Below are 23,585 nucleotides of genomic sequence, written 5' to 3' on the forward strand. Positions count from 1 at the left end.
TTCTGCCAGATCATCACCAAATCATGTCAAAGATTCAAACACATATAAAGTGCTTTTCAGGTAGATTCCTACTAATGCCAAGCTGCCTGAAATCTGTCCACTGCATAAAGGCACGAGGCCAAGGTGGCAAAAGAGGCTGAAATTCAGCCAGTACAGCGGCACGAAGGAAAGAACACCTTTTGCTTTGCACAAAGGCACAGCCCACGAAGTACTGTGACCATCAGACTGTCTCTCCAGAGTGGAGACCTTTGTCTAATTGCCCACCCAAAAGGGCTGCCTTGGTCTAAGTTAAAATAATGCCCAGCAGCAGCACTAACTAATGGCAATTTCTAGGTGAGAACAGGAAAAAGAGTTTGGCATCAGGCCCTGTCCAACTAGTGTCAGAACCTCAGCCAGTAGCCAATTCCCCCTTCCCTGACCTCTTCAATGCACATCAAGCACCCGAACCTTCCTTCCTCTCTTTCCATCTCACCACAGTGTTGCCCACACTGCCACTGGCTCCTGGAACAGTGCCCTGACTGACCTATTGCCCCTGCCAGCCCTCCAGGAAGGAAGATAAGCCACTGGTCAGGCCAAGGACTCCACTTCCTGACCCCGCTGGTTGAACTTAAGATGCCTTTTCTTAAGAAACAATGTTAGGATAATTACAACCTATGGCACTTTTACTGAGGTATTATCTTTCAGCTACCATTAAATGTGAAACAGGATTCTGCAGGCTGGCTTATGTTCCAACATTTCAAACAAGCAAATTAGAAACTCTTATAGCCCACTAAGTGCCCAGGACCTGGGTCCTGGCCTCTGTATGCTAAGAACATCATCTCCTCTTGATCTTGTGTAAGCCATTCAAGCTCACGAAACCTGTTTCCTTAGCTGTTAAAAAAAAAAGAAGGAAAATATATATATATGTGTATTTTCTTGCTAGGTATATTTGTTGTGAAGACTTAAAATGCAATACACGTAAAGTGGCACCAAATAGACACTGAGAAAGCAGTCACCATACCAGGTGCACAATCCCTTATCCACAATGCCGGGATCTGAAAAGCTCTGGAAACCAAAGACTTTTTTCATAACCCATTTGGCAGCAAAATGTGACCTGAACTGACCTGAGGCTATTTATAACCCTGTTTGTGTTCTACTTAGTGTAAATATTCATCTATTTTGCTGCAGAATTATTAAGATATTGGATGATAGGGTGCTATCCCAAACTCCTCTGGAGGCTTTATGTAATACAGGGCATATGGGCCATAGCGTGTCCGAAATGAGAAAAAGAAAAATCATAAATTCTGAAGCTTATCTGGTCCCAAGGATTTGAATAAGGGATGGAGAGTTTTGCCATGAAGGAGGTTTGGTGGCCAACCAAGAGCAGCTTTTTGTGCTAGACTCTCAGCTCCATTTCCCAGCAGCAAGTTGTCATGACGTCTGAGCACAGCAACAGCTCAGCCCTGAAGAGGTCAGCATCCAGGTCCTGGGTCTGGGCTGGCCAGCTCTAGGGAGGCGACAGGGTTAGGAGCTAAAAGGCTGAGCAGAGAGGGAATGCGGAAACCAGGCCCGCACCGTACTTCACTTGCTCTCAGACAACCCAAGCCATCAAGTACATTCTTATGACTTGTGTAGTCATTTTTTTTTCCTAGATTTTCAAAGTGAATCTTAGTTTTTATTCCCAACACTGGCTCCCTCTAGTCTGGGCAAGCTGCCATTTAATCACAAGGGCCACTCAAAGGTTGTTTTTTCTTTTTTTTAAGCTGTTGAAAACATTAAGCTAAATAAGTGAATATTCTCCAGCCTGCCTCCCTGAGTCCCTCCCTACCTTTCTCATCCATTAAAACAGTATTCCATTTCTTTCCAAATATTCTACTCCTAGTGCATTAAAGATATAACATGTATATTATAAAATGTAAATGTGAATATTAATGAAGCAAAAGCATGAGGAAAAGGGAAAATTTTAAGAATTGAATCAATGTAACATTCTCTTTGTAGCATCACCTGTAGACCTAGACAAGCGAGGACCTTGCCTTAAATCCTGCCTTTTAGAGGGCCTTACTCTACTCTCTTCTGTCCCCAAATCTCCCCCAGAAATACAGAAATCAGAGGACCAAGGGGATATGCAAGTCCTACAGAATGGTCTAGAGACACAGGATCCCAGTACTCCCTGCTCAAATGAGCACTGGGCTCATTTCCCAAGGGTAGACCACACTACTGCTTGCAAGTAGGGGAGAGTGGGAGACCATGGGTCCTTGGCCAACTGACCACAAACTTGAGTGCAAAGCCCTTCCCAGTGCCAAATGGAGCTGGCATGGGCAGACAAAGGGGAAAGTCTGCAAACTGGAGCCAGAGGTCAGCTCTCTCCACCACCATGTTCTGTTACAGAATATGAGGACCTGGAGAATTCCAAATTCAAACCTGGCCCACAAAATTGTTGTAAACGTATATGTATATTTATTATTATCCATTCTCCCTTTCTATTTTCTTTTCTTTTGTTTTTTTTTTTTTTCAGTATCAGAAACCTGCTCTTCTCTTCCATCCCCACAATTCTAGCTCAGTGGAAGCCCCATTTCTCAACCTCCCTTGCAGCAAGATGAGTCCACGTGGCTAAGCAGCAGCCAGTGGGATGTAAAAGAAATCAGGAATGCAACCTGAGGGCCATGCACTTCTTGAAAAATTGCTTATTTTTGACTTCTCTCTTTTCTTTCCTTGGACTAGAACTTGGACGTAGTGTTGAGGTGCAAGCCTCACCAAGAAGATGAAACAACACTTTGGAAAGGCAGAACAAGAGAGAAGGAACCAGGATCCCCAAGAGACCATATGAAGCAGAGCCACCTTCCCACCCTCCATCACCCCCAACTCTGAACTGTAAGGAGAGAAAGAAATAAAGTTTGATTTTACTTGAGCCACTGTATTTTGAGGTTTCTTTGGTACACCCATGGAGCCTCTCTGTAACTAATATATTTGCAAATGATCTACATAAATTGGCTGGAATTAGTTGTGTGAACCCACTATGGTGATTTCAGCCAAAAGAATATAATATCCAGCCTCAGCAAGTAAAATAAAATAAAATGGGAGAGGAGAGCTACTGTGTGATACAGTTATTTTTTCAAGAATTCTACCAGAAAAACATTCAAATATATATACATGGAAGAGAAAAACTAAAAGAATTCCACAGGACAATTAGCCATGAAAAGACTTAGTCTATCCTAGAATGTCTTGTTATTAAATATAAAGAAGCAGAAAAGGGGAAATTCTGTATATATTTAAGAAATAAAAACAAATTATCCTAGAGCAATATGATTAAAACTATTTTTAAATGCTTATTTTAAAAGACTAGAAAGAAATAAACTCACATTACAATAATTATTCGTATGGCTGTAACAGCTTACATTTATTGAGTGTTTCTATGTTCCAAATTGCTTTATATATGTTAATTCACTTACTTTTTACAACACGAGGAGGTTGGTGCTATTACTATCCCTACTTTATTCAGGCACAGAGCAGCTAAGCCATTTGTCTAGGTTCACAGAGCTAGCAGGTGGCCACACTTACACCCACAGCACTTGATACTGCCTGAACCACTCCCTGAAGTATTTCTACAGAAGAGTACTAATAAGATTTTTAAATCCTTCTTATTACTCTTTTCAAATATTGTGTAAACTAATACTGTGCCGTCCTTGATATCTAATTCATTTTAGAGATAAAAATGCTTATCCTAAATACCATCACACATAATCTATGTTTCTATAACCCCAACAGCAATATTTCAGGTAAGAATCCAAATGTACAGAATATTTGTGAAGATCAGTGTAGATAATATTGAAATGACAGTGATGAGGAAAAAGGTACTAGAACATAGCCCTTCCCGAGCACAGCTCTCACAATTAAGCATTAACGATTAGGTTCTCTGGAGCTTAGAAAGTGATCAGTGTGAGGTCATCTAGTCCACAGTCCTTACCTTACAAACAAATCAATTAATTGTGCAGACAGATTGAGTGACATATTCAAGGGCACACAGCTGGTGATCTGCAGAGCTAAAACTAGAACCTAGTTCCTCTTTGACACTAAGGTAAGCTCTTTTTTAAAAAATAGGGCATCCAGGTTTGCTGGAATTTAGCAATTGAAGCAGTGACTTTTAAATTGTGTTCCAAAAGACATGAAGCACCCTCAGAAGCCTGGGGTGAGCTACTCACCTGCCATTCGCACCCCCCAAACCCTGCTGTATAGAAAGCCACGTCCTACCTATCAGCAATGCATCATCATATTACTAAAATGAGCCTCCACCAAAGACTTGTTTGTGGAAAGACTTCCAAGGCAAAAATAAAAATCACATAACAAAGTGAAGTCTTCGCATCATTACTTTCCAGAGCCCCATAACCTGGGGCCTTTTGGAGCGCTTAGTCATCTGAAGAAAGCTTCTTATGCCAGAATTCATCTCATAGGTCCCCTAGACCAGGGTGGTAGTGGTGGAGATACTAAAATATGACCAGATTCTTATAAATTCAGTATTAGGAAAATAGAACCAGCAGGATCTGCTACATTGGATGTGGGTATAAGAGAAAGAAAGGACTACAAAGATGACTCCAAAACGGGGGGTGTGGGCAATTGGAAGAATCACATTGCTTTTATCTGAGACAAGCAAGATTGTGGGATCAGCTTTGGGGTTTAGGGGAGATCAGGAGTTCAGATTTTCAGATTTGAGCATAGAAGATATGAAGTAAACAACTGGAAATGCAAGTATGCAGTTCAGAGGAAGAGGTCTGGGCTAGAGATAGAAATTTGAGCCAGCATTCAGATAGTATTTAAACCAGGAGACTGGTGAGATAACAAAGAGTATCAGTGGGGACAGAAAGGAGGTCCAAGGACTGGGTCCTAGATCCCCCAACATTAAGAGGAAAAATCAGCAAAAGAGAATGGCTGGGAAACCAGGGGTGTGTGGGGTGTCCTAGAAGCCAAGTGAAGAAAGTGTCATAGAGGAGGGAGTGATCAATGGTGTTAATGCTATTGAGAGGTGGAGTAAGGTAAGGACTGAGAACTGACTGCTGGATTTAGCAACAAGGAGGTCCCTAGCAATTTTGACAAGAACAGTTTTACTGGACTGGTAGGGGGTCTGTCTGATTTGAGTGGTCTTAAGAGGAAATGAAAGGAGAGGAACTGCAATTGTTGGTATATACAATCTTTCAGGAGCTCTTTCATAAAGGAGAGCAGAGGAATGGGGTGGTAGCTACAGAGACAGGTGGGATCAAAGTGAAGATTTGCTAGAAGGAAAACAATAGCATGTTTGTAAGCAGATCCACTAGAGGGGTAATTGTAGGGATGCAGAAGAGAGAAGGGAGGTGCCCTTGAGTAAGTAAAGGAGGATGGGTACCGTGTCCACGGTTAGGGTGGCCTTGGGCGGGTTCTGGTTGAGGATAGATGTGGTATTGGAGTTTCTGGATTCCTCTTTGGTTTGCTTCCATTTTCTTAGGACAAGTGTAAGCAAAGTCAGCCAGGCACGGTGGCTCACACCTGTAATCCCAACACTTTGGGAGGCTGAGGTGGGTGAACTGCTTGAGCCCAGGAATTTGAGACCAGCTTGGGCAACATGGTGAAACCCCTTATCTACAAAAAAAAATACAAAAATTAGTTGGGCATGGTGGCACATGCCTACAGTCCCAGCTACTCCGGGATGGGGGGACTGCTTGAGCCCAGGAGGCAGAGGTTGCAGTACCAAGAAAATGGGACGCTTAAATTCGGATGACAGAGGGGCTGCTACCATAAACAATGACCTGGTCCAGCCAGAATATACCCACTATAGTGGGAGACAAGATCACTAGAAAGAGAACTTGGAGAAATTAAGAGGACAGAGTATTAGAAGGATCATCAATGTTTACGCCCAAATCACTAAAACAAGAGTAACTTTTAGATAGAGTGACAGAGCTAAACTCACGGAGAAATGAGAGTGAGTGGTGGAGGAAGGGAGTGACATCTCACCAATGAGGCTGAGTTGGTGATGCAATCCAATGGCAAGAGATTGCAGCTAGGGGATCTGGTTTGAATGTGGAATGAGGAGCAAAGGGCCACTATCTCTCTCTCCTGTAGCAGGAGAGGGCTGGGAGAAAAGAACCCACACAAAAGGCAGTCACAACAAACATATCTACACTTTGACAAAGAAATTTCTTTTGATGTCAGAAAAAATAAAGCACTGTGATACCCATTCCACCTGAGCTTGATGAAGCCCACGTTTCATTAATTAAAAGAAAAAAAAAACCTGAGGCAGACTGTTAATTAGTAATCTATGTCTGATTATTTGCCACTTTTAGCAACAAAAGGGAAAGATTCATCAACAAATAAAAATTCATTATATGCAAAACTGGGTCAAACATTATCAGAAATTTTGCCCTTCAAACTTTGTGTCTTCTCACTCTAATTCTAGCAATCAGGTCTTTTGTTTGCGTGGCTTCGAGGCAGTAGAAGTAAAGTAAGGACCAGAATTTGAGTTACAGCAAAAGTGTGAGACCCTCAACTCATGCCAGGGTATTGGACTGCCAATTTAATTTCAGAAAAACAGAAACATTATGAAGACATAACCCTAATAATATGTCACTCCTCCTCTAACAAGACTTAACTTTTCATTACGTCATAGGTCTCCTTTGAGAATATAATGAAAACTGTGGACCCTTTTTCCAAGAAAATATGCAGAAGCACAAGTGTAAAAACTTCTGCACGTATTGCAGGATTTATTGTTAACCTCTTCTCTCCCTCCCCAAACATCCAGTCAGGCTAGCTAGAGTAATATCTGCAAGGGGGCTTCCTATGCCCTTGGGAGATAAATACAGTCAACAACTGTGACATCAACTAATAATATCTACTAAAACATATTACAAATCAAAAACTACTTCTTAATTCTTCATCTTCCACTGCCATCATCTACCATCCAGATGCTCATTCTAGGGTCAAATATCTCAGAAAATACAAAGAGAAATAAAATAAGCAACTGCTATTGATTCCTTTTTTTTCTTTTCTTTTTGCAACAGAGTCACACTCTGTTACCCAGGCTGGAGTACAGTGGCATGATATTGGCTCACCATAGCCTCCACGTCCCAGGTTCAAATGATTCCCATGCCTCAGCCTCCCGAGCAGCTGGGACTACAGGTGCGTGACCCCATGCCCAGCTAATTTTTATTTTTTTATTTTTTTGTATTTTTAGTAGAGACAGGGTTTCACCATGTTGGCCAGGCTGGTCTTGAACTCCTGACCTCAGGTGATCCACCCGCCTCCGCCTTTCAAAGTGCTGGGATTCCAGGCATGAGCCACCGCATCCGGCCTCTTGAATTTTTAACATTATCTTGCAAAGAGCTCAAAAAATGACTGAGGAAAGTACTCAAGACTCCAGCTGCCAGTTTTCAAGGGCAGATCCCAGCCCAAGCCACTCTCATAAATGTAAGAGAAATATATATATTACATATTTTTTCCCAGATATCTCTGAGCATCTCAAAACTCAATCTAGAACTTCACTTACTAACCCCTTATGCACTGCCCTCTCCACAAAACCTAGAAAGAAAGACTTTGTTTGCGAGTGTTAAAGTCAAAAACTAGGCTTCTCTCTCCATCCCATCCACTACCCATCATTGGAAGACCACCACCATGTCCTATCAGGTCTGCCTCCTACCTAAAGCTTCCAAACTCTCCCCCTCCTCCTTCCCAGCTACCTCACAATCAGTTTTGGCTTCAATGCCTCTTACCCTCTGACTGTGACAGCCACCCAAAGATCCTCCAGAACCTCAGCCTTGCCTCATCCAGCACCCACCCCACACCATCCATGCTCCACGTGGCTTCTAGAGCACCACTCAAAAGAGCAAATCTGATCAGATCAGCCCTCTGTCACAACCTTTCAGAGGCAGCAAGGCCTTCCTAAACAAGGAGTGAGACAGAGGAGGCCATCTCAAGTAACCAAAAACACAGAGAAAAGGGAAAATAAAACAGAAAGTATGTAACCTGATATTACAGCTACGGTTTGTGGTGTGTAGTGTGTGCAGGGTGTGGGTTATGTGTGTGTCAGGGGAGTAGTTTGGTGAGTACTGCTCCTAGAAATTGGAAGCTTTTTTAATTTAATATGTCATATTTTTCAGACATACAAATAGACAATAATAGGCAAAATAAAATGGTACAAGGTCCATGACTGTAGTGAATCCCTGATCCAGATCTGCCTTTCAGGCAGGGCAATGCACAAATTCATTCCCCCAGCAGCTGAGGGCTCATAGCTGAGCATCCCTCCAGGAACTGTCCTTGGCCAAGTTGCCTTGCCCAAATTTTCACCTCACCTCCTTCCTAGGGTCAGCCTAAAGCCTACCAGTCAAGGCAAAGGTCCCAAGGCTCAACAACACTGCCTCAAGCTGGGAAATCTCTGAAGGGCCATCCTTCTTCCCTTCCCTGGCCCAATCCTTCTTCCCTCATTTCTTTCATTAACAGGAATTGTTCTCAAGTGCCCACAAATCTCTGTCTCAAATTCTACTTCCAAGGAACTGGGCTTAAGACAATCATCACCCAGTTCACAAGTCAGCATTATTTCATATTAGTTTAAGATTATATTTCTATTTTCATTGAGGAATTAAATATTATAGATAAAACTGAAGAACCTCCTCTCTCACTATCTCTAAAGAAATCTAGTGTTTATAATTTCCATAAAATTTTTATATTTTGCTATATATTTATAATATGAACACATAAACACTGCAGAATAATTTCCGCAGGTATATGAGCTTTATATATAGTACCATTCAATACTTTGTACAGTCTGATTTTCGTTTGTAGTCAAATTATTTTTAAGATTTATCTATGCTGACATAATTAGCTCTTTAAAATACAACCTAAATCAAGTATGTAAAAATATTACTAGCCTGACCAACATGGTGAAACCATGTCTCCATGAGAAATACAAAAAAAATTAGCTGGGCATGATAGCATATGCCTGTAATCCCAGCTACTCGGGTGGCTGAGGCACGAGAATTGTTTGAACCCAGAAGGTAGAGGTTGTAGTGAGCCGAGATTGTGCCATTGCACTCCAGCCTGGGCAACAAGAGCAAAACTCTGTTCCAAAAAAAAAAAAAGTCAAAATATTAACAGCTGACAAATTTCAAATGAGGGCACCAGCATATCTGATATATCATTTCCTGTACATTTTTTTAGATTGAAAACTTCAGGATTTTAAAGATGATAAATACATAAAAAATTTTTTTTTACATTTTAAAGCCCTGTCAAAGATTCACCATTATGCTTAGGATACAATCCAAATTCCTAAAGATGGTTTATAACACTCTTCATTAACTGGTCTCAGTTTCATTCTCCAGCATCCTGCTTTAGCCATATTGAAAAACCCGCAATTCTTACCTCCAAACCTCTTGCCATCAACTCCCTCTGCCTTAACAGCCTCCCCACATCCCCACTCATTCTTTCAGATCTCAGCTCAGATATTCACTCTTCCAAGATGCCCTGCCTGAAGCCCTGGGATGTCAGGTACCCCTCCTGAGAGCTCACACAGCAATCTGTGCTGTTTTTACTTTTACAACTGTGTAACTGCCTGTTTAATCTGTTTTCTTAAATTCCTGTGTACCTGCCCTCTCTAGGTGACAGACACTTGATAACTGGAACTGTGTCTTAGTCACCATGGGCCAATCCACAAGCCTAACATGTTGTAGAGGCAAGGCAACAAAGTACTATGCAAAAGTCTCTTACTGGCCAAAGCAAAAACTTGGGTACCACCAAGAGACAACCCAAGAATGTTTGCAAGAGTTCACAAATGAGAACTTTTGCTTTTTCTTGAGGGTTAAGGGAACCACCATTTCTGAAATACCAGCACATATACTAGATTTTAGTTATCCACTGACTGTAAAGAGAGATGAACTTACAAACAATATGACAATAACAGCCTCTTCTTTCTTCTATTCCCAAAACCTCCACAGTAGAGCATCACATTAAGAAAAGCATCTGTTACCTGAATTATTATAATTTCTGAGCATCCCAGCTTTATTAATTGAACTCCAGGGCCTTACTACCACTTAATTATTCCCTAAATGTAAGATATTTCTCAACATCTGCTCCTAATTTATTTTTAATTTGCATTTATTCTCTCCTATTTGTTGAAGCTGAAATTAGTAATAGAGGATGACATTATCTTCACAGCATCACATTAGACTACCCTTCAATTAAAGTTCCTCTGAAGTAGTTTTCCAAACTCTTTTAGTATACAGATTTTCTCTTAGCTGTGTGAGAGTTTTACCTTCACTTTAAGATGAGATTAATATTATATTTCTTTGCTACTTTTTCAAAGAACTATTATAGTATACTGCATAGACATGAATAAACCATCTCTTTTCTCCTTTTCATCAACTTTTTCCTAAAGCGTGACCCTTCTTTCGGAATATACAGAAAAAAAATACAGATCCTACTGCAACTGAACTAAATTTGAAGTTCCCTATATAAACTGACCAAGAGGTACTGTGAGAAAAACAGCAGTAGTCAACTTCAGTAAGAAGTAGAAGTAACTGTAAATAGTTAAGAAATTGATCAAGTTAAGAAAAGTAATTCTAAAGGAAAAGCTAATAACTGAAAGTGTTGAAAATTTGAATTACAGTAGGATTGGAAAAACTATGTACCTGATTGAAAACATAAAGCAAATCCCACCAAGGTGAAGTTTACATTGAGGCTTTACAGATACTGCTACTAACAAGTCCCACAAAGGTGAAATGTACCTAGAGGCTTTATACATACTGTTACTAACTAACAGATCCCACAAAGGCAAAGTTTACATTGAGGCTTTGCACACACTGTTACTAACTGCTAACCACTTTTCACATCCTTTCCCCTACTCCATGTCCAAGTCCTTATACTCCTTAACCTCAATTTTTTTCACAACTCTTACCTATTCCCTGCCTTCCCCTAACTCTGCTACCTTCCAAATTTATCTTTCCTACTGCCAGCCAAATTATCTTTCTGAAAAACAGTTCTGAGCCATTCATTAACTCACCTAAAATCCTGTAGTGGCTTCTTACAGGGAAAGATCAAATAAACCCTGCTTCAGAAGGGCTTTTGAAATCTCACCCCAGCTTCTCCCATCATCCCCATTACCCCAGCCACACTCAGTTACCAGGGACAGACTTCAAACGCCTTGCTCTTTTCCCATCAATCTGCAATGTTCTTCCCACATTGTCCACAGGGCTGCCTCTTACATATCCTTCAAGACACACCTCAAATTCCTTGCCTCTTTCACGCTCTCTTACTCAAACCTACCCTCATTCCAACCAAAGCAAGAACCTATCCTTCCTCCCTCCGTGTTTCCCTGGTTTGTGTGGGGATGTTTATTGATGTCTTTCTTCTCAGCTAGCCTGAGAGCATCTTAAGAACAGAAGTGGGTTTTGTTTATCTCTGAGCCCAGCATCTAACAATGAATGACCAATAACCATTTGCTGAATGAATGAGGTATGTATGTAAGCAAGTGTACTTTTTTTAAAACCATTAAAAGGTATAGCAAGTCTTTTTTTTTTTTTTTTTTTTTTTTTTTTTTTTTTTTTGACAGAGTCTCACTCTGTTGCCCAGGCTGGAGTGCAGTGGCACAATCTCGTCTCACTGCAACCTCCGCCTCCCGGTTCAAGTGATTCTCCTGCCTCAGCCTTCCAAGTAGCTGGGATTACAGGAGAGTGCCACCACGCCTGGCTAATTTTTGTATTTTTAGTAGAGATGAGGTTTCAGCATGTTGGCCAGGCTGGTCTCGAACTCCTGACCTCATATGATCCGTCCACTTTGGCCTCCCAAAGTGCTGGGATTACAGGCATGAGCCACTGCACATGGCCACAAGTCTTTATTAAGCACTTACTGTGTGGGGGGAGACTAAGCTAAAGGCTAGCATCAGAAAGTCAGATGAAAAAAGACATATAGACATACACAAGCCAGAAGGGCCACAAACAGAAATGAAGAGTGAACACGTGGGAAAGATTGATTCTGGCATGGAGAGAGCAGATAGAGTAGAACACTTGGTGGCACTGATGCTGATGTTTTAAAGATGGAGGTTGCAAAACTAGGGGCGCAGGGAGAAGGAGAACAATCAAGCCCAGAACACAAAAAAAGCAAAGTCACAGAGGTAAGAAAAGTACCATGGGCAGTCTTCACCTGGTGCCCTCTGCCTCCTTCATGGTGGTTTTTGGGGTGAGGGGGAGGGTGGGGCAGTGCTGTTAGAAAGTAGCATGGTGGCTGCGAGCAGTGGCTCACGACTGTAATCCAACATTTTGGAAGGCCGAGGCAGGCAGATCACTTGAGGTTAGGAGCTCAGGACCAGCCTCAGCAACATGGTGAAACCCCATTTCTACTAAAAATACAAAAAGTAGCCAGGCGTGGTGGCAGGCACCTATAATTCCAGCTACTTGGGAGGCTGAGGCAGGAGAATCAGTTGAACCCGAGAGGCGGAGGTTGCAGTGGGCTGAAATTGAGCCACTGCACTCTAGCCTGGGCAATGGAGCAAGACCCTGTCAAAAAGAAAAGAAAAGAAAAGAAAAGAAAAGAAAAGAAAAGAAAAGAGAGAGAGAGAGAGAAAGAAAGAGAGAGAGAGAGAGAGAAAGAAAGAGGGAGGGACGGAGGGAGGGCGGGCGGGCAGGCAGGCATTAGACTTTCCTAAATGTCTCCCTTAGACATATATGCAGAGAGTCCCCCTCTCTGAGCAATCTGACATGATGCCAAGGCCCTCACAATAAGATATGTCTGACACCAAATGCCCAACAAGGCTGCCCTGAGACAGCAAGCCTATGTGTGTGTTCCGAAAACACCAACACTCTTCTAATTTACAACAGGTTACATGTCTTGAAAAAGCGCATGCAAGTTGAAATTTGAAAAAGCGCATGCAAGTTGAAATAATTCAAGTCAACTCTGATTTTTCTATACAAACTATCAAAATGGGAGTTAATATATAATTAAGGGTCTGATATATTAACATTATAGAACTGGCCATTGATATCACATGTAAAAACACAAAAATAAACATTTTTTATATGCGGTAGTATGGCATTTTCTAATCACCTAAAGGAACTAGATGAGGTAACAGAGTAAACTAGAGCACACACAGTTTTATTTATGAACCCCTGCAAAAGCTGGGCTTTGGGGTAAGGCCAGGAGCCTTTAATGCTAAATAAGATGGAGATTCATGCTCCCACCTCTGAGATAATATTTACATTTTAAATTTTAAAAGATAATATAATTTCAAAACTGGCAATATAACAATCACTTTAAGAAATTGGTCATATACAACTTAGGACCAAATGTTGTTTTAAAGTCTATTTGCTTGGGGGTAGATTTTATTAGTTTTGTTTTGCAGTTTCTTAGTTTCAAATACATCTGAAAAGGCTTCCTCCTGTTTCATGAAAACCTACTCCACACTTGAACATGGCCAACCTCTGCACCAAAGTCTCTGTTCTAATATAGATTACCAGCCCATTCATACCTTTCCAGTGGCTCCCTTTTTGATCCTTAATCTTAAAACTGCCTGAGGAGCAGGTCTCATTGAATTTTGAGATGTGATCTCAAATACCACACAATGATATATGAAGAAGCAGTTATGTATCTCAAGTCACTCTGAAGGTTATTTTATCAATGAAGAAATAAAGCTCCCTTCCTGTATCTTCAAAGATGTAAAAGATTAAAGCTCAAAAGACAGGTAAATAACCCCAAAGATCTACAAATAACCCAAGGTCTATAAAAGGTTTGGGGTTTGTTATTTGGCTTGATTTAGTTTGGTTAACTGAATATAAGGATATCACAAGAGGCCAGGAACCATGGTTCATGCCTGTAATTCAACACTTTGAGAGGTTGAGGTGTATAGATCACTTGAGGTCAGAAGTTCGAGACCCGCCTGGCCAACATGGTAAAACCCCCATCTCTACTAAAAAAACAAAAATGAGCCAGGCATGGTGACACATGCCTGTAGTCCCAGCTACTCGTGCAACTGAGGTGGGAGACTCACTTGATCCTAGGAGGCGGAGGTTGCAGTGAGCTGAGATGGCGCCACTGCACTCCAGCCTGGGCAACAGAGCAAGAGGAAGATTACGGCTCAAAAAAAAAAAAAAAAATCACAAGACTTCTGGGCTGTTTTTACAAATCCATAGGGAAAATGCTATGGTGGTCTATAAGTCACTTAACTCTTTAATTCATCTTCACATAAAAATCACTATTCATCTTTTAAAATTCACTCATTTTAAAGAATGGTAGGCAAATTATTTCAAAAGCAAGCATAGTTATATTAACCATGTCACCTATTTAGAATTAAAAAACAGGGAGACAAATATTAATACATATGTAATACATTTCTCTAATCCTAAAGAAGATAAGAAAACTAGCATAGAAGATGAATGTGAGGATATTTTTTCCCGCCATGACTCAAAAACACATCTATCTTTGAAATAATGTATTAGAAAATATACACAATACATTTTTATAATGAATGCATCAGCAGACTCGAAGCTGATGCATTACCCAGGAAAAGAGTTTAAGATGTGATGTTAGGCTCACAGCAAGAAGATCTTAAATACACACTGCAGCAATGACTAAGGAGCTCAGTGGAGAAATATGTCGGCACTAGATATATTGGTATCATCTTCTGGTTCAATGGGCCAAAATAAGAAACACACCAGGTTTCATCACTCTCCTGACCCACTTTTCTCAGTTTTAACTTCACCCAACACAACCCAAACTCATCAAAATACAGTGTAAAATAAAAAAAGTCCAACATCACGAAATCTATTCTCTTTTCAAATTATTTAAAGGAAAGTGTTTATAAGTAGAAATAATAAACATTGTAGCTTTCCTTGCTCCTCTAAAATGCAGATCACTTTCACTTTGGTTCTATGACTTGTAAACCTGCCTTCCTTGTTTATAAATTAAGAGCACTAAAGAGAATAGCCCACAGAACTTGTTAAAACTCCAGATGCTGGGACCCCACCCCATATAACTGAGTCTAGCTCCAGAAGGGTGGTTCTGACATAAAGCTTGAATTAGGAACACCATATGTGAGAAGCTCAAAACCTAGTTTTCAAAATAAAAGCATGTGCATAAATCTACATATTGACTGGATCAATGTTAAATAACATGACTCACACATAGCCTTTGAGGGGCAAGTGAACAAATCAATTAGTATCAACATCAAAAATGCTATTTCCTGCACCAAAAATCTTTTGAATATAAATATTGTATACCAAAATCTTAATTAGAGAATGGAGTTGAAGAAATTTACAAATATCAAGACTATGAAATTAAAGAAAAAGATCTAAAGAGATCATACTTTTGAAATTATACAGATGTGTTAATTTCAAAGCAGTATCACTTTAGAGACACAAAGTCATATTTTTTATTGGATTCCTCTGCTACATCAGAAATGCCCTTATACGCTTTTTTCTACACTTTGAAAAAAGATTTTGTTCCACAATTAAATGTTAAAAGGATTGAACTGAATGTAAGTAGCCACCCATCCACCTACCAAAAAAGGCTCTTGTGAAAATGTTCACACAAAAAATGTGACTCTTATGCTCTATGTGTTGTTGAACTCCACTGCTATGAAAGACAGATCTGCATTTTTTTTAAACTTAATTTCTTAAAAGTGATGGTGAGGTTATATACCACCATAAACCTTAATCTTAGCTGCCAGATGCGCATACACAGACATTTCCCTTATTAACCAGGCCAGGAGAATGTGCTTCTGATAGAAGAGTCCCATGGGATATAAATAAACCTCAGGTATTTGGTTGTTTAAAGGCACAAACGCAAAGATTGGAGAACCACATGGATACTGGAAACTTCACCTGCTTCCTGGAATTGACATGTGCAAATCTAGTCAGTGTCACAGGAAGTAAAAGTGAAAGGACTGGGACCTGGTTTCAATTTCTCAGTCCACAAGCCATCATCTCGAGAATAAGTATATATTAAGAACTCATACTGCCTCATATTTCAAATATTGAATTAAGTTTATTTATTATTAAACAGTTAAGGAATATACAAAGATAAAAATATAACATAGTAAATGTCTATGCCTCCACACAATTTAAGGGGAGAAAAAAAATCCAGCCAATGCATCTGAAACCACTTGAGCAGAGTACCCTTTCTCCATTGCTTTAGATTAAATTTTAACTAATATTTACAACTGCTCAAATGGTCTTGCATGTTGACTTGTTCCCAGAAAATCATCATATCAGCATCTAGTTCAAACGTCTAGGTTCAAATAAGGTTCAATAAAATTAAGTTCTCTGTTCTGTCTATATAATTAATGTACTTCCTTTGCTTAGAATCATCCTCAGCAATTCACATTTTCCAGTCATGAATGGATCTCCTCTAAAAGTTTCACAACCATAGTAACAAGTCATGAGAATCACATTAATACAAAAAACTTTCTCATGATTGCACTACTTCAGCATAATGAGGTAACAACATGGAGAATATTTTTACAAGCAGGACAAGAATAGCTGCCCTCCTCTGCCAGAGTTGAATTTCCATCAGGGTTATTGTCTATCACTACAAATCCCCAGGGCTCACGGAAAAAAAAACCTGCTCAAAAACCTCCCTTCAAAGCACAGGTATTCCAGCCAAGGAAAGCTTCAGGAGAAACAAAAAATGAACTATTGTTTCATAGTCCCTTGAGCTGTTTAGAAAAATCCCCTCACAGATACTGCTTTAAATGTAAAAGAAAGAAATAGACCGATGACTGCCTAAATACAACTTAACCACTGTCTTTCCTCAAGAAAGGTCTCAGAAAGATAAACAAATAAGGTGATCCTCCTCAGAATTTTCATAAAACTGAATCTTATTATCAATTTTACTTTCCAAACATAGCAGATTTTCAGGAGGCTTGCTATAAATGTAACCAGGTATAATATTTCATATTTAATAATGTTTCATTTTTATTTCACTGGTGTCTCTTTGCTTCCTTCCCCCACACTCCTCAATCAACCCTTTCATTACCACAGATACCTATCTGGGCATCGGACCAGGACCTACACTGTGCCAAATGTCAGTCCTTCTGAAATTCACTACCTTTTTTTTTTTTTTTTAAACTTCAGCCAGTGAAAAGCCTTGAGCAGTAGTCAGAAGAAAAGAGAAAAAGGTATTCACATCAGAAACGCGTTATCCATTTCTCTATCTTCCACCCAAAGGACTATTTGTCCTCTGGTATTTTCCCCTTTGCTAACTCCACAGAGAATGACAGAGACTAGAGCCAAAAATCAAGAAAGGCTGCAACTGGCCAGAAGCAGTAGGCTGTGTCTCTTACAATTGGCCTTCCCTTGACAGGGCTCTGAGATGCTAACCTGGGGTCCAGAGGAGCTCTACCTCACAGCCCAGGGTCCCACCCCTGAAAACTACAAAAAAAGAGATAGAAGAGCTGTATGAATACAATTAATACAGTGCAAAATGTGTAAGGGACAGAATTAGGCACAAAATGAAAAAGAATCACCAGCAGCAATGGAATAAAATGCCTTGTGAATTAGGAGATTGGGCACTCCATAGAGGTCAAACGCAGGGTTTCTAGAGTCAGATCATCTGAGTTTAAATGCCAGCTCTGGCACTTCCAGACTCCATAGCCTTTATCATTGAAGAAACATTTATTGCTCACCTATTATGAGCTAGGCATTCGGCTCAGTACCAGGGAAGTATTGGTCCCTGCTCTCGGGGAGTTAATTATAGTGCAGCAGTCCCCAACCTTTTTGGCACCAGGGACCAGTTTCATGGAAGACAATTTTTCCAAGGGATGAGGGGAATGGTTTTGGGATGAAACTATTCCACCTCAGATCATCAGGCATTAGATTCTCATAAGGAGCGTGCAACCTAGATCCCTCGCATGTGCAGTTCACCACAGGGTCTCGCTCCTATGAGAATCTAATGCTGCCGCTGACCTGACAGGAGGCAGAGCTCAGGCGGTAGTGCTTGCTCAGCCACCACTCACCTCCTGCTGTGCCACCTGGTTCCTAACAGGCAACGGACTAGGGGTTGGGAACCCCTGTTCTAGTGGGAAGTCTATTAATGAACACATAGTACAAGAAAAGGTGCCAGAGAGTGGTAAGAACAACACAGGGCACGCAAATACAGTGATGCAGTCAAGAGTGACTGTGAGAGCTACTTTCTAAAGTCAGCAAGGAAGATCTCAGAAGAGGTGACATTAGGCCTATATCTAAATGACAAGAAGGAACCAGCCAGGCAAAGATGGAAGAAGAGAGATGTGCAAAGGCCCTGGGGCAGACACACTGGGCCTTTGGAGAAATGGAAAGAAGGCCAGTGCCACAAATCACTTCAGTATGGCTCATGTTTATCATCTGTAAAATGGTGGTTGTGAGGATTAAACTGTTAGCACCACATCTGCACACAGAACGTGTTCAATAAGTATAACTTGCTAGAATCGTCATCATCATCATCACCAGTGAGACGCCATCATTGGAGGTGTGCAAACAGAGACTAGGTGAGCACATCACAGGCATGGCTGGGCTATAGGGCCTCTAAGGTTCCCTCAACAATTAGACCCTAGGATTAGATAAGAAGAGAAAATGCAAAGGAAGAAATTATAAAATTAGTACACACAGGTTTCCAGCCCAAGATCTCTTAAAGTACACATTGAATTATCCAAAAATGTGAAGCTTGCCCAACTATTTCATTCATCAAATAGTTCTTTCCCAACTGAGGGTCTATAATTCCAAACTGTCAAGAACTCCACATGGAGCCAGCTGACACACTGTCCTTAGCCCTGAGGTCTACTCTTTCTATGGTGCTCTGGACTAAAACCACAACAACACTGACAGCAACAGAAAAGGATGACTTATTCTATGTTACTAGGTTTAATGTATGTTAATTATTGAATGAAATAGCAGTGAGGATATTCTTCAGTTGCATATACATCCCAAACCATTTTATTATTTCATGTTTAAGATGTTCCAAGCAGAACTTTCTGCATCACATACTCTAGAGGTAGTAAATTTCACTTTTTAAAAATTCTTACTCTTGGCCTATTTTTTCAAAATATTTACTAACTTGTTGAGCTTTCTGAAGCCTACTAATTAAAGCTGTTAATAATATAGTCCTTGATGATGAACTTGGCATATGTGTCTTTAAGTTACAGAAAGGCAAGTCTACTTTTACCCAACACCAAATCCTTGATCATTATAGATCAAATTCTTTCCAGTTCCTTTCTAAAACTCACCCAAACCCAAGGCAAGTATACTACAACCATAAATAAATACATGGCTTTGTATTTGAAACTACTTCATTACCTAACCTTGATAACTTCCTAGTTGTTTAGATGGTGGGAATGGCTTTAAAATTATAAAATTAAAAAAATTATAATATTCACAAATGGCATGAAACAAAGTAATACTAAGTGAGGGCAATAAAAAAATCAATAATTTAACATAAAATGCATATATATTTTTATTATGGCAGGCTTTTGGATTGTCCAAACTCAAGGATCTGGATGCAGAAATCACATTCTCCATCTCCCCACTCTCATCCAATTTACCCCTAAAAAAGAAACCTGGAAGAGCAGATGAGGATCAAAATTTTCCTATAGGAAAGTGTTCCCTTTTAAAAAATGGAAAAGCAACAAATTTGGCATAGAGTATGTACACAGAGGATCTTTAAAATACATATATTATATGTAGACAATTCCTATGACTCAATCTAGACTAAAAATCCCTTAAAATACGTAAATTTTGGAGTATCATGAAATACTACCTCTTTATACTAAGCATCTGCATTAAAAGAATCAAAAAAAAGTCCCTGAGAGGAAGCCAGATTGGGGCTAATGGGCTCATTCAAATCCAAATTTATCTACTGGCTTTTGCAACATAATTCAGCCAAAAGAATGTGATTCATATCTGAGCTATGTAACAACACATTTTCAATGTGTTTTGAAGTAGACGCCACCACAAAAAAAGTAATAGTCATAACCTTGGCATCTAAACATCCTAAGCAATTTGATAATCTTTAAAAATATAAGAACTTAGTAATGTGGGTTCATTGAAGAACTTTAGAAAATATAAATCATCAGAAAAAATAGTAATAATCTCAAACACCAAGATGACCACTATTAACATTTATTGTATACTTCACTAATTTTTTAAAAAATATTTTTCACAAAAACGACTTCATATAATACATACTTGTTTACTTACTATATCAAGAACACATTTCTATGTTCATACACAAACACATGCACAAACACACACAACTGTATCACTTTTTATGAATGCTTAATCTTCTATTTTATGGATATAACCTAATTTAGTGAGCTCTACTGGGATCATGTATGATCTGTTCAGATGTGCTAGCGTAAAGAAACAGAATAGGTTTAAACAACTATTTCCCAAAGCTATTTGACTATAACATCCTTTTGTGAATTACACATTTACAATCCTAGAACTTTTGATCTTTTCAAAATACTTTGGGAAATAACGATCTAACCAATTCCTAATATTAGATTTTCATGGTGTTTACAATGTTTTCTATTATAAATGACACTGTGATCAATTTCTTGAGTATACCTTTTTATGTATCGCCTAGGGAAAAACTCTAGAAATAGAATTACTCAGTTAATTGGTATGCATGTGTTAAAAACATGTTATCATTTTTGCCAAACTGTTCTCCAGCAATATTTGAGGTTTGTCAGCCTTTTTAAAAGATAATTTTAAATTTAAATAGTTTGGGAGTTTATATGTTCAATATATATACAGAGTATTTCTGAAATTAGATAATTACTTTTTTATGGACATGGCTAAAGTACAAGTTATAAATATCAAAGGTCTTACTAGAATGAAGGTTGATTCAAAAAACTATTTAGAAATATACTTCCTCACAAACGATGGAAAATAGCAAGTATGGAGACATTAAATCGTCTCTCTTCCATTTTCCTCTGTTATATTTACATATGTCTGAATATGTATTCTGTACTCCTAAGAAGATATTAATAATCCCTTACATTTTTATACCACTAAAACATTTAAAACAAAAAGAACTTTATAGGAAGAGAACATCCTCAAAGCATATTTTAAAACAAGATATTAAGCTATACCTTCAAAAGACCCATCAAGCTATTCAATAGTTGCTACATATTAACAGCCAAATCTATAATAACTAAAATCTTTATCAATCAATCAACACAGGTATCATGGAGGAAAATGTGCATTCTAAGATAGTTAATTTAGATCTTCTTTTCACTGTGTATTTCTACAGTTTCACATAATAAGAAGTAAGCTCCTAACATAACAAAAAGATGGTTCACACAGCAAATACAGGCTTTGAGTTCCTTTTTTGTCTTTAAAGTGACACTGGATGTAATTTTATACCTCAAAGTAACTTTTCAAAGTTACTTAAGTATAGTGTTCACACTCAGGGTGGAGTTCTGTGTAATTTTCAAAGCTGAGAAGTGTTCTGCCTGTTCAAAAATATCTCCCCTTTGAGTTTGTCTCAGAATCATATTTGAAGCTTTTTAAAAATACAGAAATTTTTCTTCAATGGGTCTGGAATGGAGCCAATGCATCTGCGTTTTTTAAAACTCCCCAGTTGATTCATCTGTACAGCCAGAGTCAAAAAGCACTCAGTTATATAAAAAGATTGGAGGAGGGGATGGTATCCTGATGACCCCAATTTAACTGTTCACATGAAAACCATGAATCTGAGTCTGGTTTATTAGATTACCTAGGTGAAAATTTTACCTTGAGAAGGCTCATAAGATGTTCAAGGTAGGACACCTGTTGGCCTATCAATGGCTACCAACAGGGATGGGGGTGAGGAAATATGGTAATAAAATCAAACTGTGAAAGGATCCTTCCTGCCAGAAACTGTGGCACTTCCTACATTAAGCATATAATCCCTTCATTTTCCAAAAAATAGAAAGAAGAATGCTCAGCTAAATTTTGTTTTAATGGAGTAGTCTTCCAAATGAACAACCTTTAGCTACTAGCAGCAGTTTCACTAAGCAATGCCAGTTGACATACAGTGAGACAAAATTCTGTTAAGAGAGGATAGGACACTCAGAGATATTATGCCTTTTACATATACCTTTTACAAAATTATAGTCATTTGTCAGAATTCAGTTTCTCAAAAGAACTTCACCTCCAAGAAGTGTTTGCAAGAACAATGCAAATCAATACAAGAAATATAGGTTTTCTAAATACATAAAAACCCATAACTGTCTTGAGCTTCCTTTACCTACCAGATCTGGACTTAATGATATCACTGAATTCGTTCTGCCCATTGTCAGCACTGGCTTCATGTTCTCCATACTTGGCCATCTTGCCTGAGTTTCAAGATAATCCAAAAACTTTACCAAGTCCTCTTTCTAAGACTTTCAACTTCCTACGATGGTTCAGCTTGACATCAATACCTAAAAGGAAAAGGGAAAGTATTGACTTGAAAAAACATATTTATATCTTTTATATACAGTTATGCATAGTAACTACTCATTCACCAAATATTGAGTGCCTATCACGTGTAAAGCACTGAGCCAGGGAATGGGGTTATAACTATCAACAAGAGACATAACCTCTGCCATTATGGAGCTTACACACACTAAGCAATTAATTATACACTGAATTATTTCATTACAATACTGATAGACTACAAATCATACAAAGGAGAAGCACAGGAGAAGCATATTCTACTAAGTACTAAGAGCATACAGCAGAGGAATCTGACGTGTCCTGGGCAATTAGAGAAGGCTTTCTTGAAGAGACATTTGAGCCAAGCCTTTAAAGATGACAAGAATTTAATTAGCCAAAAAGGGAAACACAAAGAGAAAAGGTAAGAGCTTCCCATGCAAAGTGGCAGAAAGGATCATGGAGTAGTCAAAGAGTGGAGCACAAGCCAGTGTTTCTGGAAGGAAGACAGCCAAGAGACAAGTGTACCTGTTGAACCAGGTGAGGAAGCTGGGCAGGACCAGGGACAGGAGCATGGAGAACAAGTTAAGGGTTTGTGTCTTTATCTGAAGAGCAATGGGGAGCCAGTAGATGGTTTGAAAGAGGGAACCAACATTGTCAAATTGGCCTTTTTAGAAGATCATCAAGGGCCGGGCGCGGTGGCTCACGCCTGTAATCCCAGCACTTTGGGAGACCAAGGCGGGTGGATCACGAGGTCAGGAGTTCGAGACCAGCCTGGCCAGCATGGTGAAACTCCGTCTTTACTAAAAATACCAAAAAAACTTAGCCAGGCATGGTGGTGTGCACCTGTAATCCCAGCTACTCAGGAGGCTAATGCAGGAGAACTGCTTGAACCTGAGAGGTGGAAGTTGCAGTGAGCTGAGATCATGCCACTGCACTCCACCCTGGGCAACAAGAGTGAGACTTCGTCTCAAAAAAAAAAAAAAGAAAGAAAAAAAAAGAAAAATCATGGCTTGTAGGCAGACCACAGTAATATGTGGCGAACCAGTGAAGACTATGGCAGAATATAGCAAAATGCTAATTAAGGAACCTAGGCTATGGGTATGTGAATATTGAATGAAAATTTCTTGCAACTCTTCTGTATGTCTGAGAAAGTTTTCATAGTAATACGTTGGGGAAAAATTCCTAACCTTAACCAAGTGATCAAAATTAATATAACCAATCATGGGGCATCAT

General features: G+C 39.4%; 1 protein-coding gene across 1 annotated transcript in view; it reads right to left on the reverse strand.

The window, feature by feature from the left end:
* UTRN (utrophin) overlaps positions 1–22,359 on the reverse strand; it is a 603,735-nt gene extending 581,376 nt beyond the window's left edge. Inside the window, 1 exon segment of the mRNA XM_030928184.1 lies at positions 22,187–22,359. Within this exon segment, the coding sequence (XP_030784044.1) occupies positions 22,187–22,265 (79 nt within the window). The 5' untranslated portion in view covers positions 22,266–22,359.
* Between the last annotated feature and the right edge of the window lie 1,226 nt (positions 22,360–23,585).

Source organism: Rhinopithecus roxellana, chromosome 4 (genome assembly GCF_007565055.1).
Source record: "Rhinopithecus roxellana isolate Shanxi Qingling chromosome 4, ASM756505v1, whole genome shotgun sequence".
Taxonomy (NCBI): Eukaryota; Metazoa; Chordata; class Mammalia; order Primates; family Cercopithecidae; genus Rhinopithecus; species Rhinopithecus roxellana.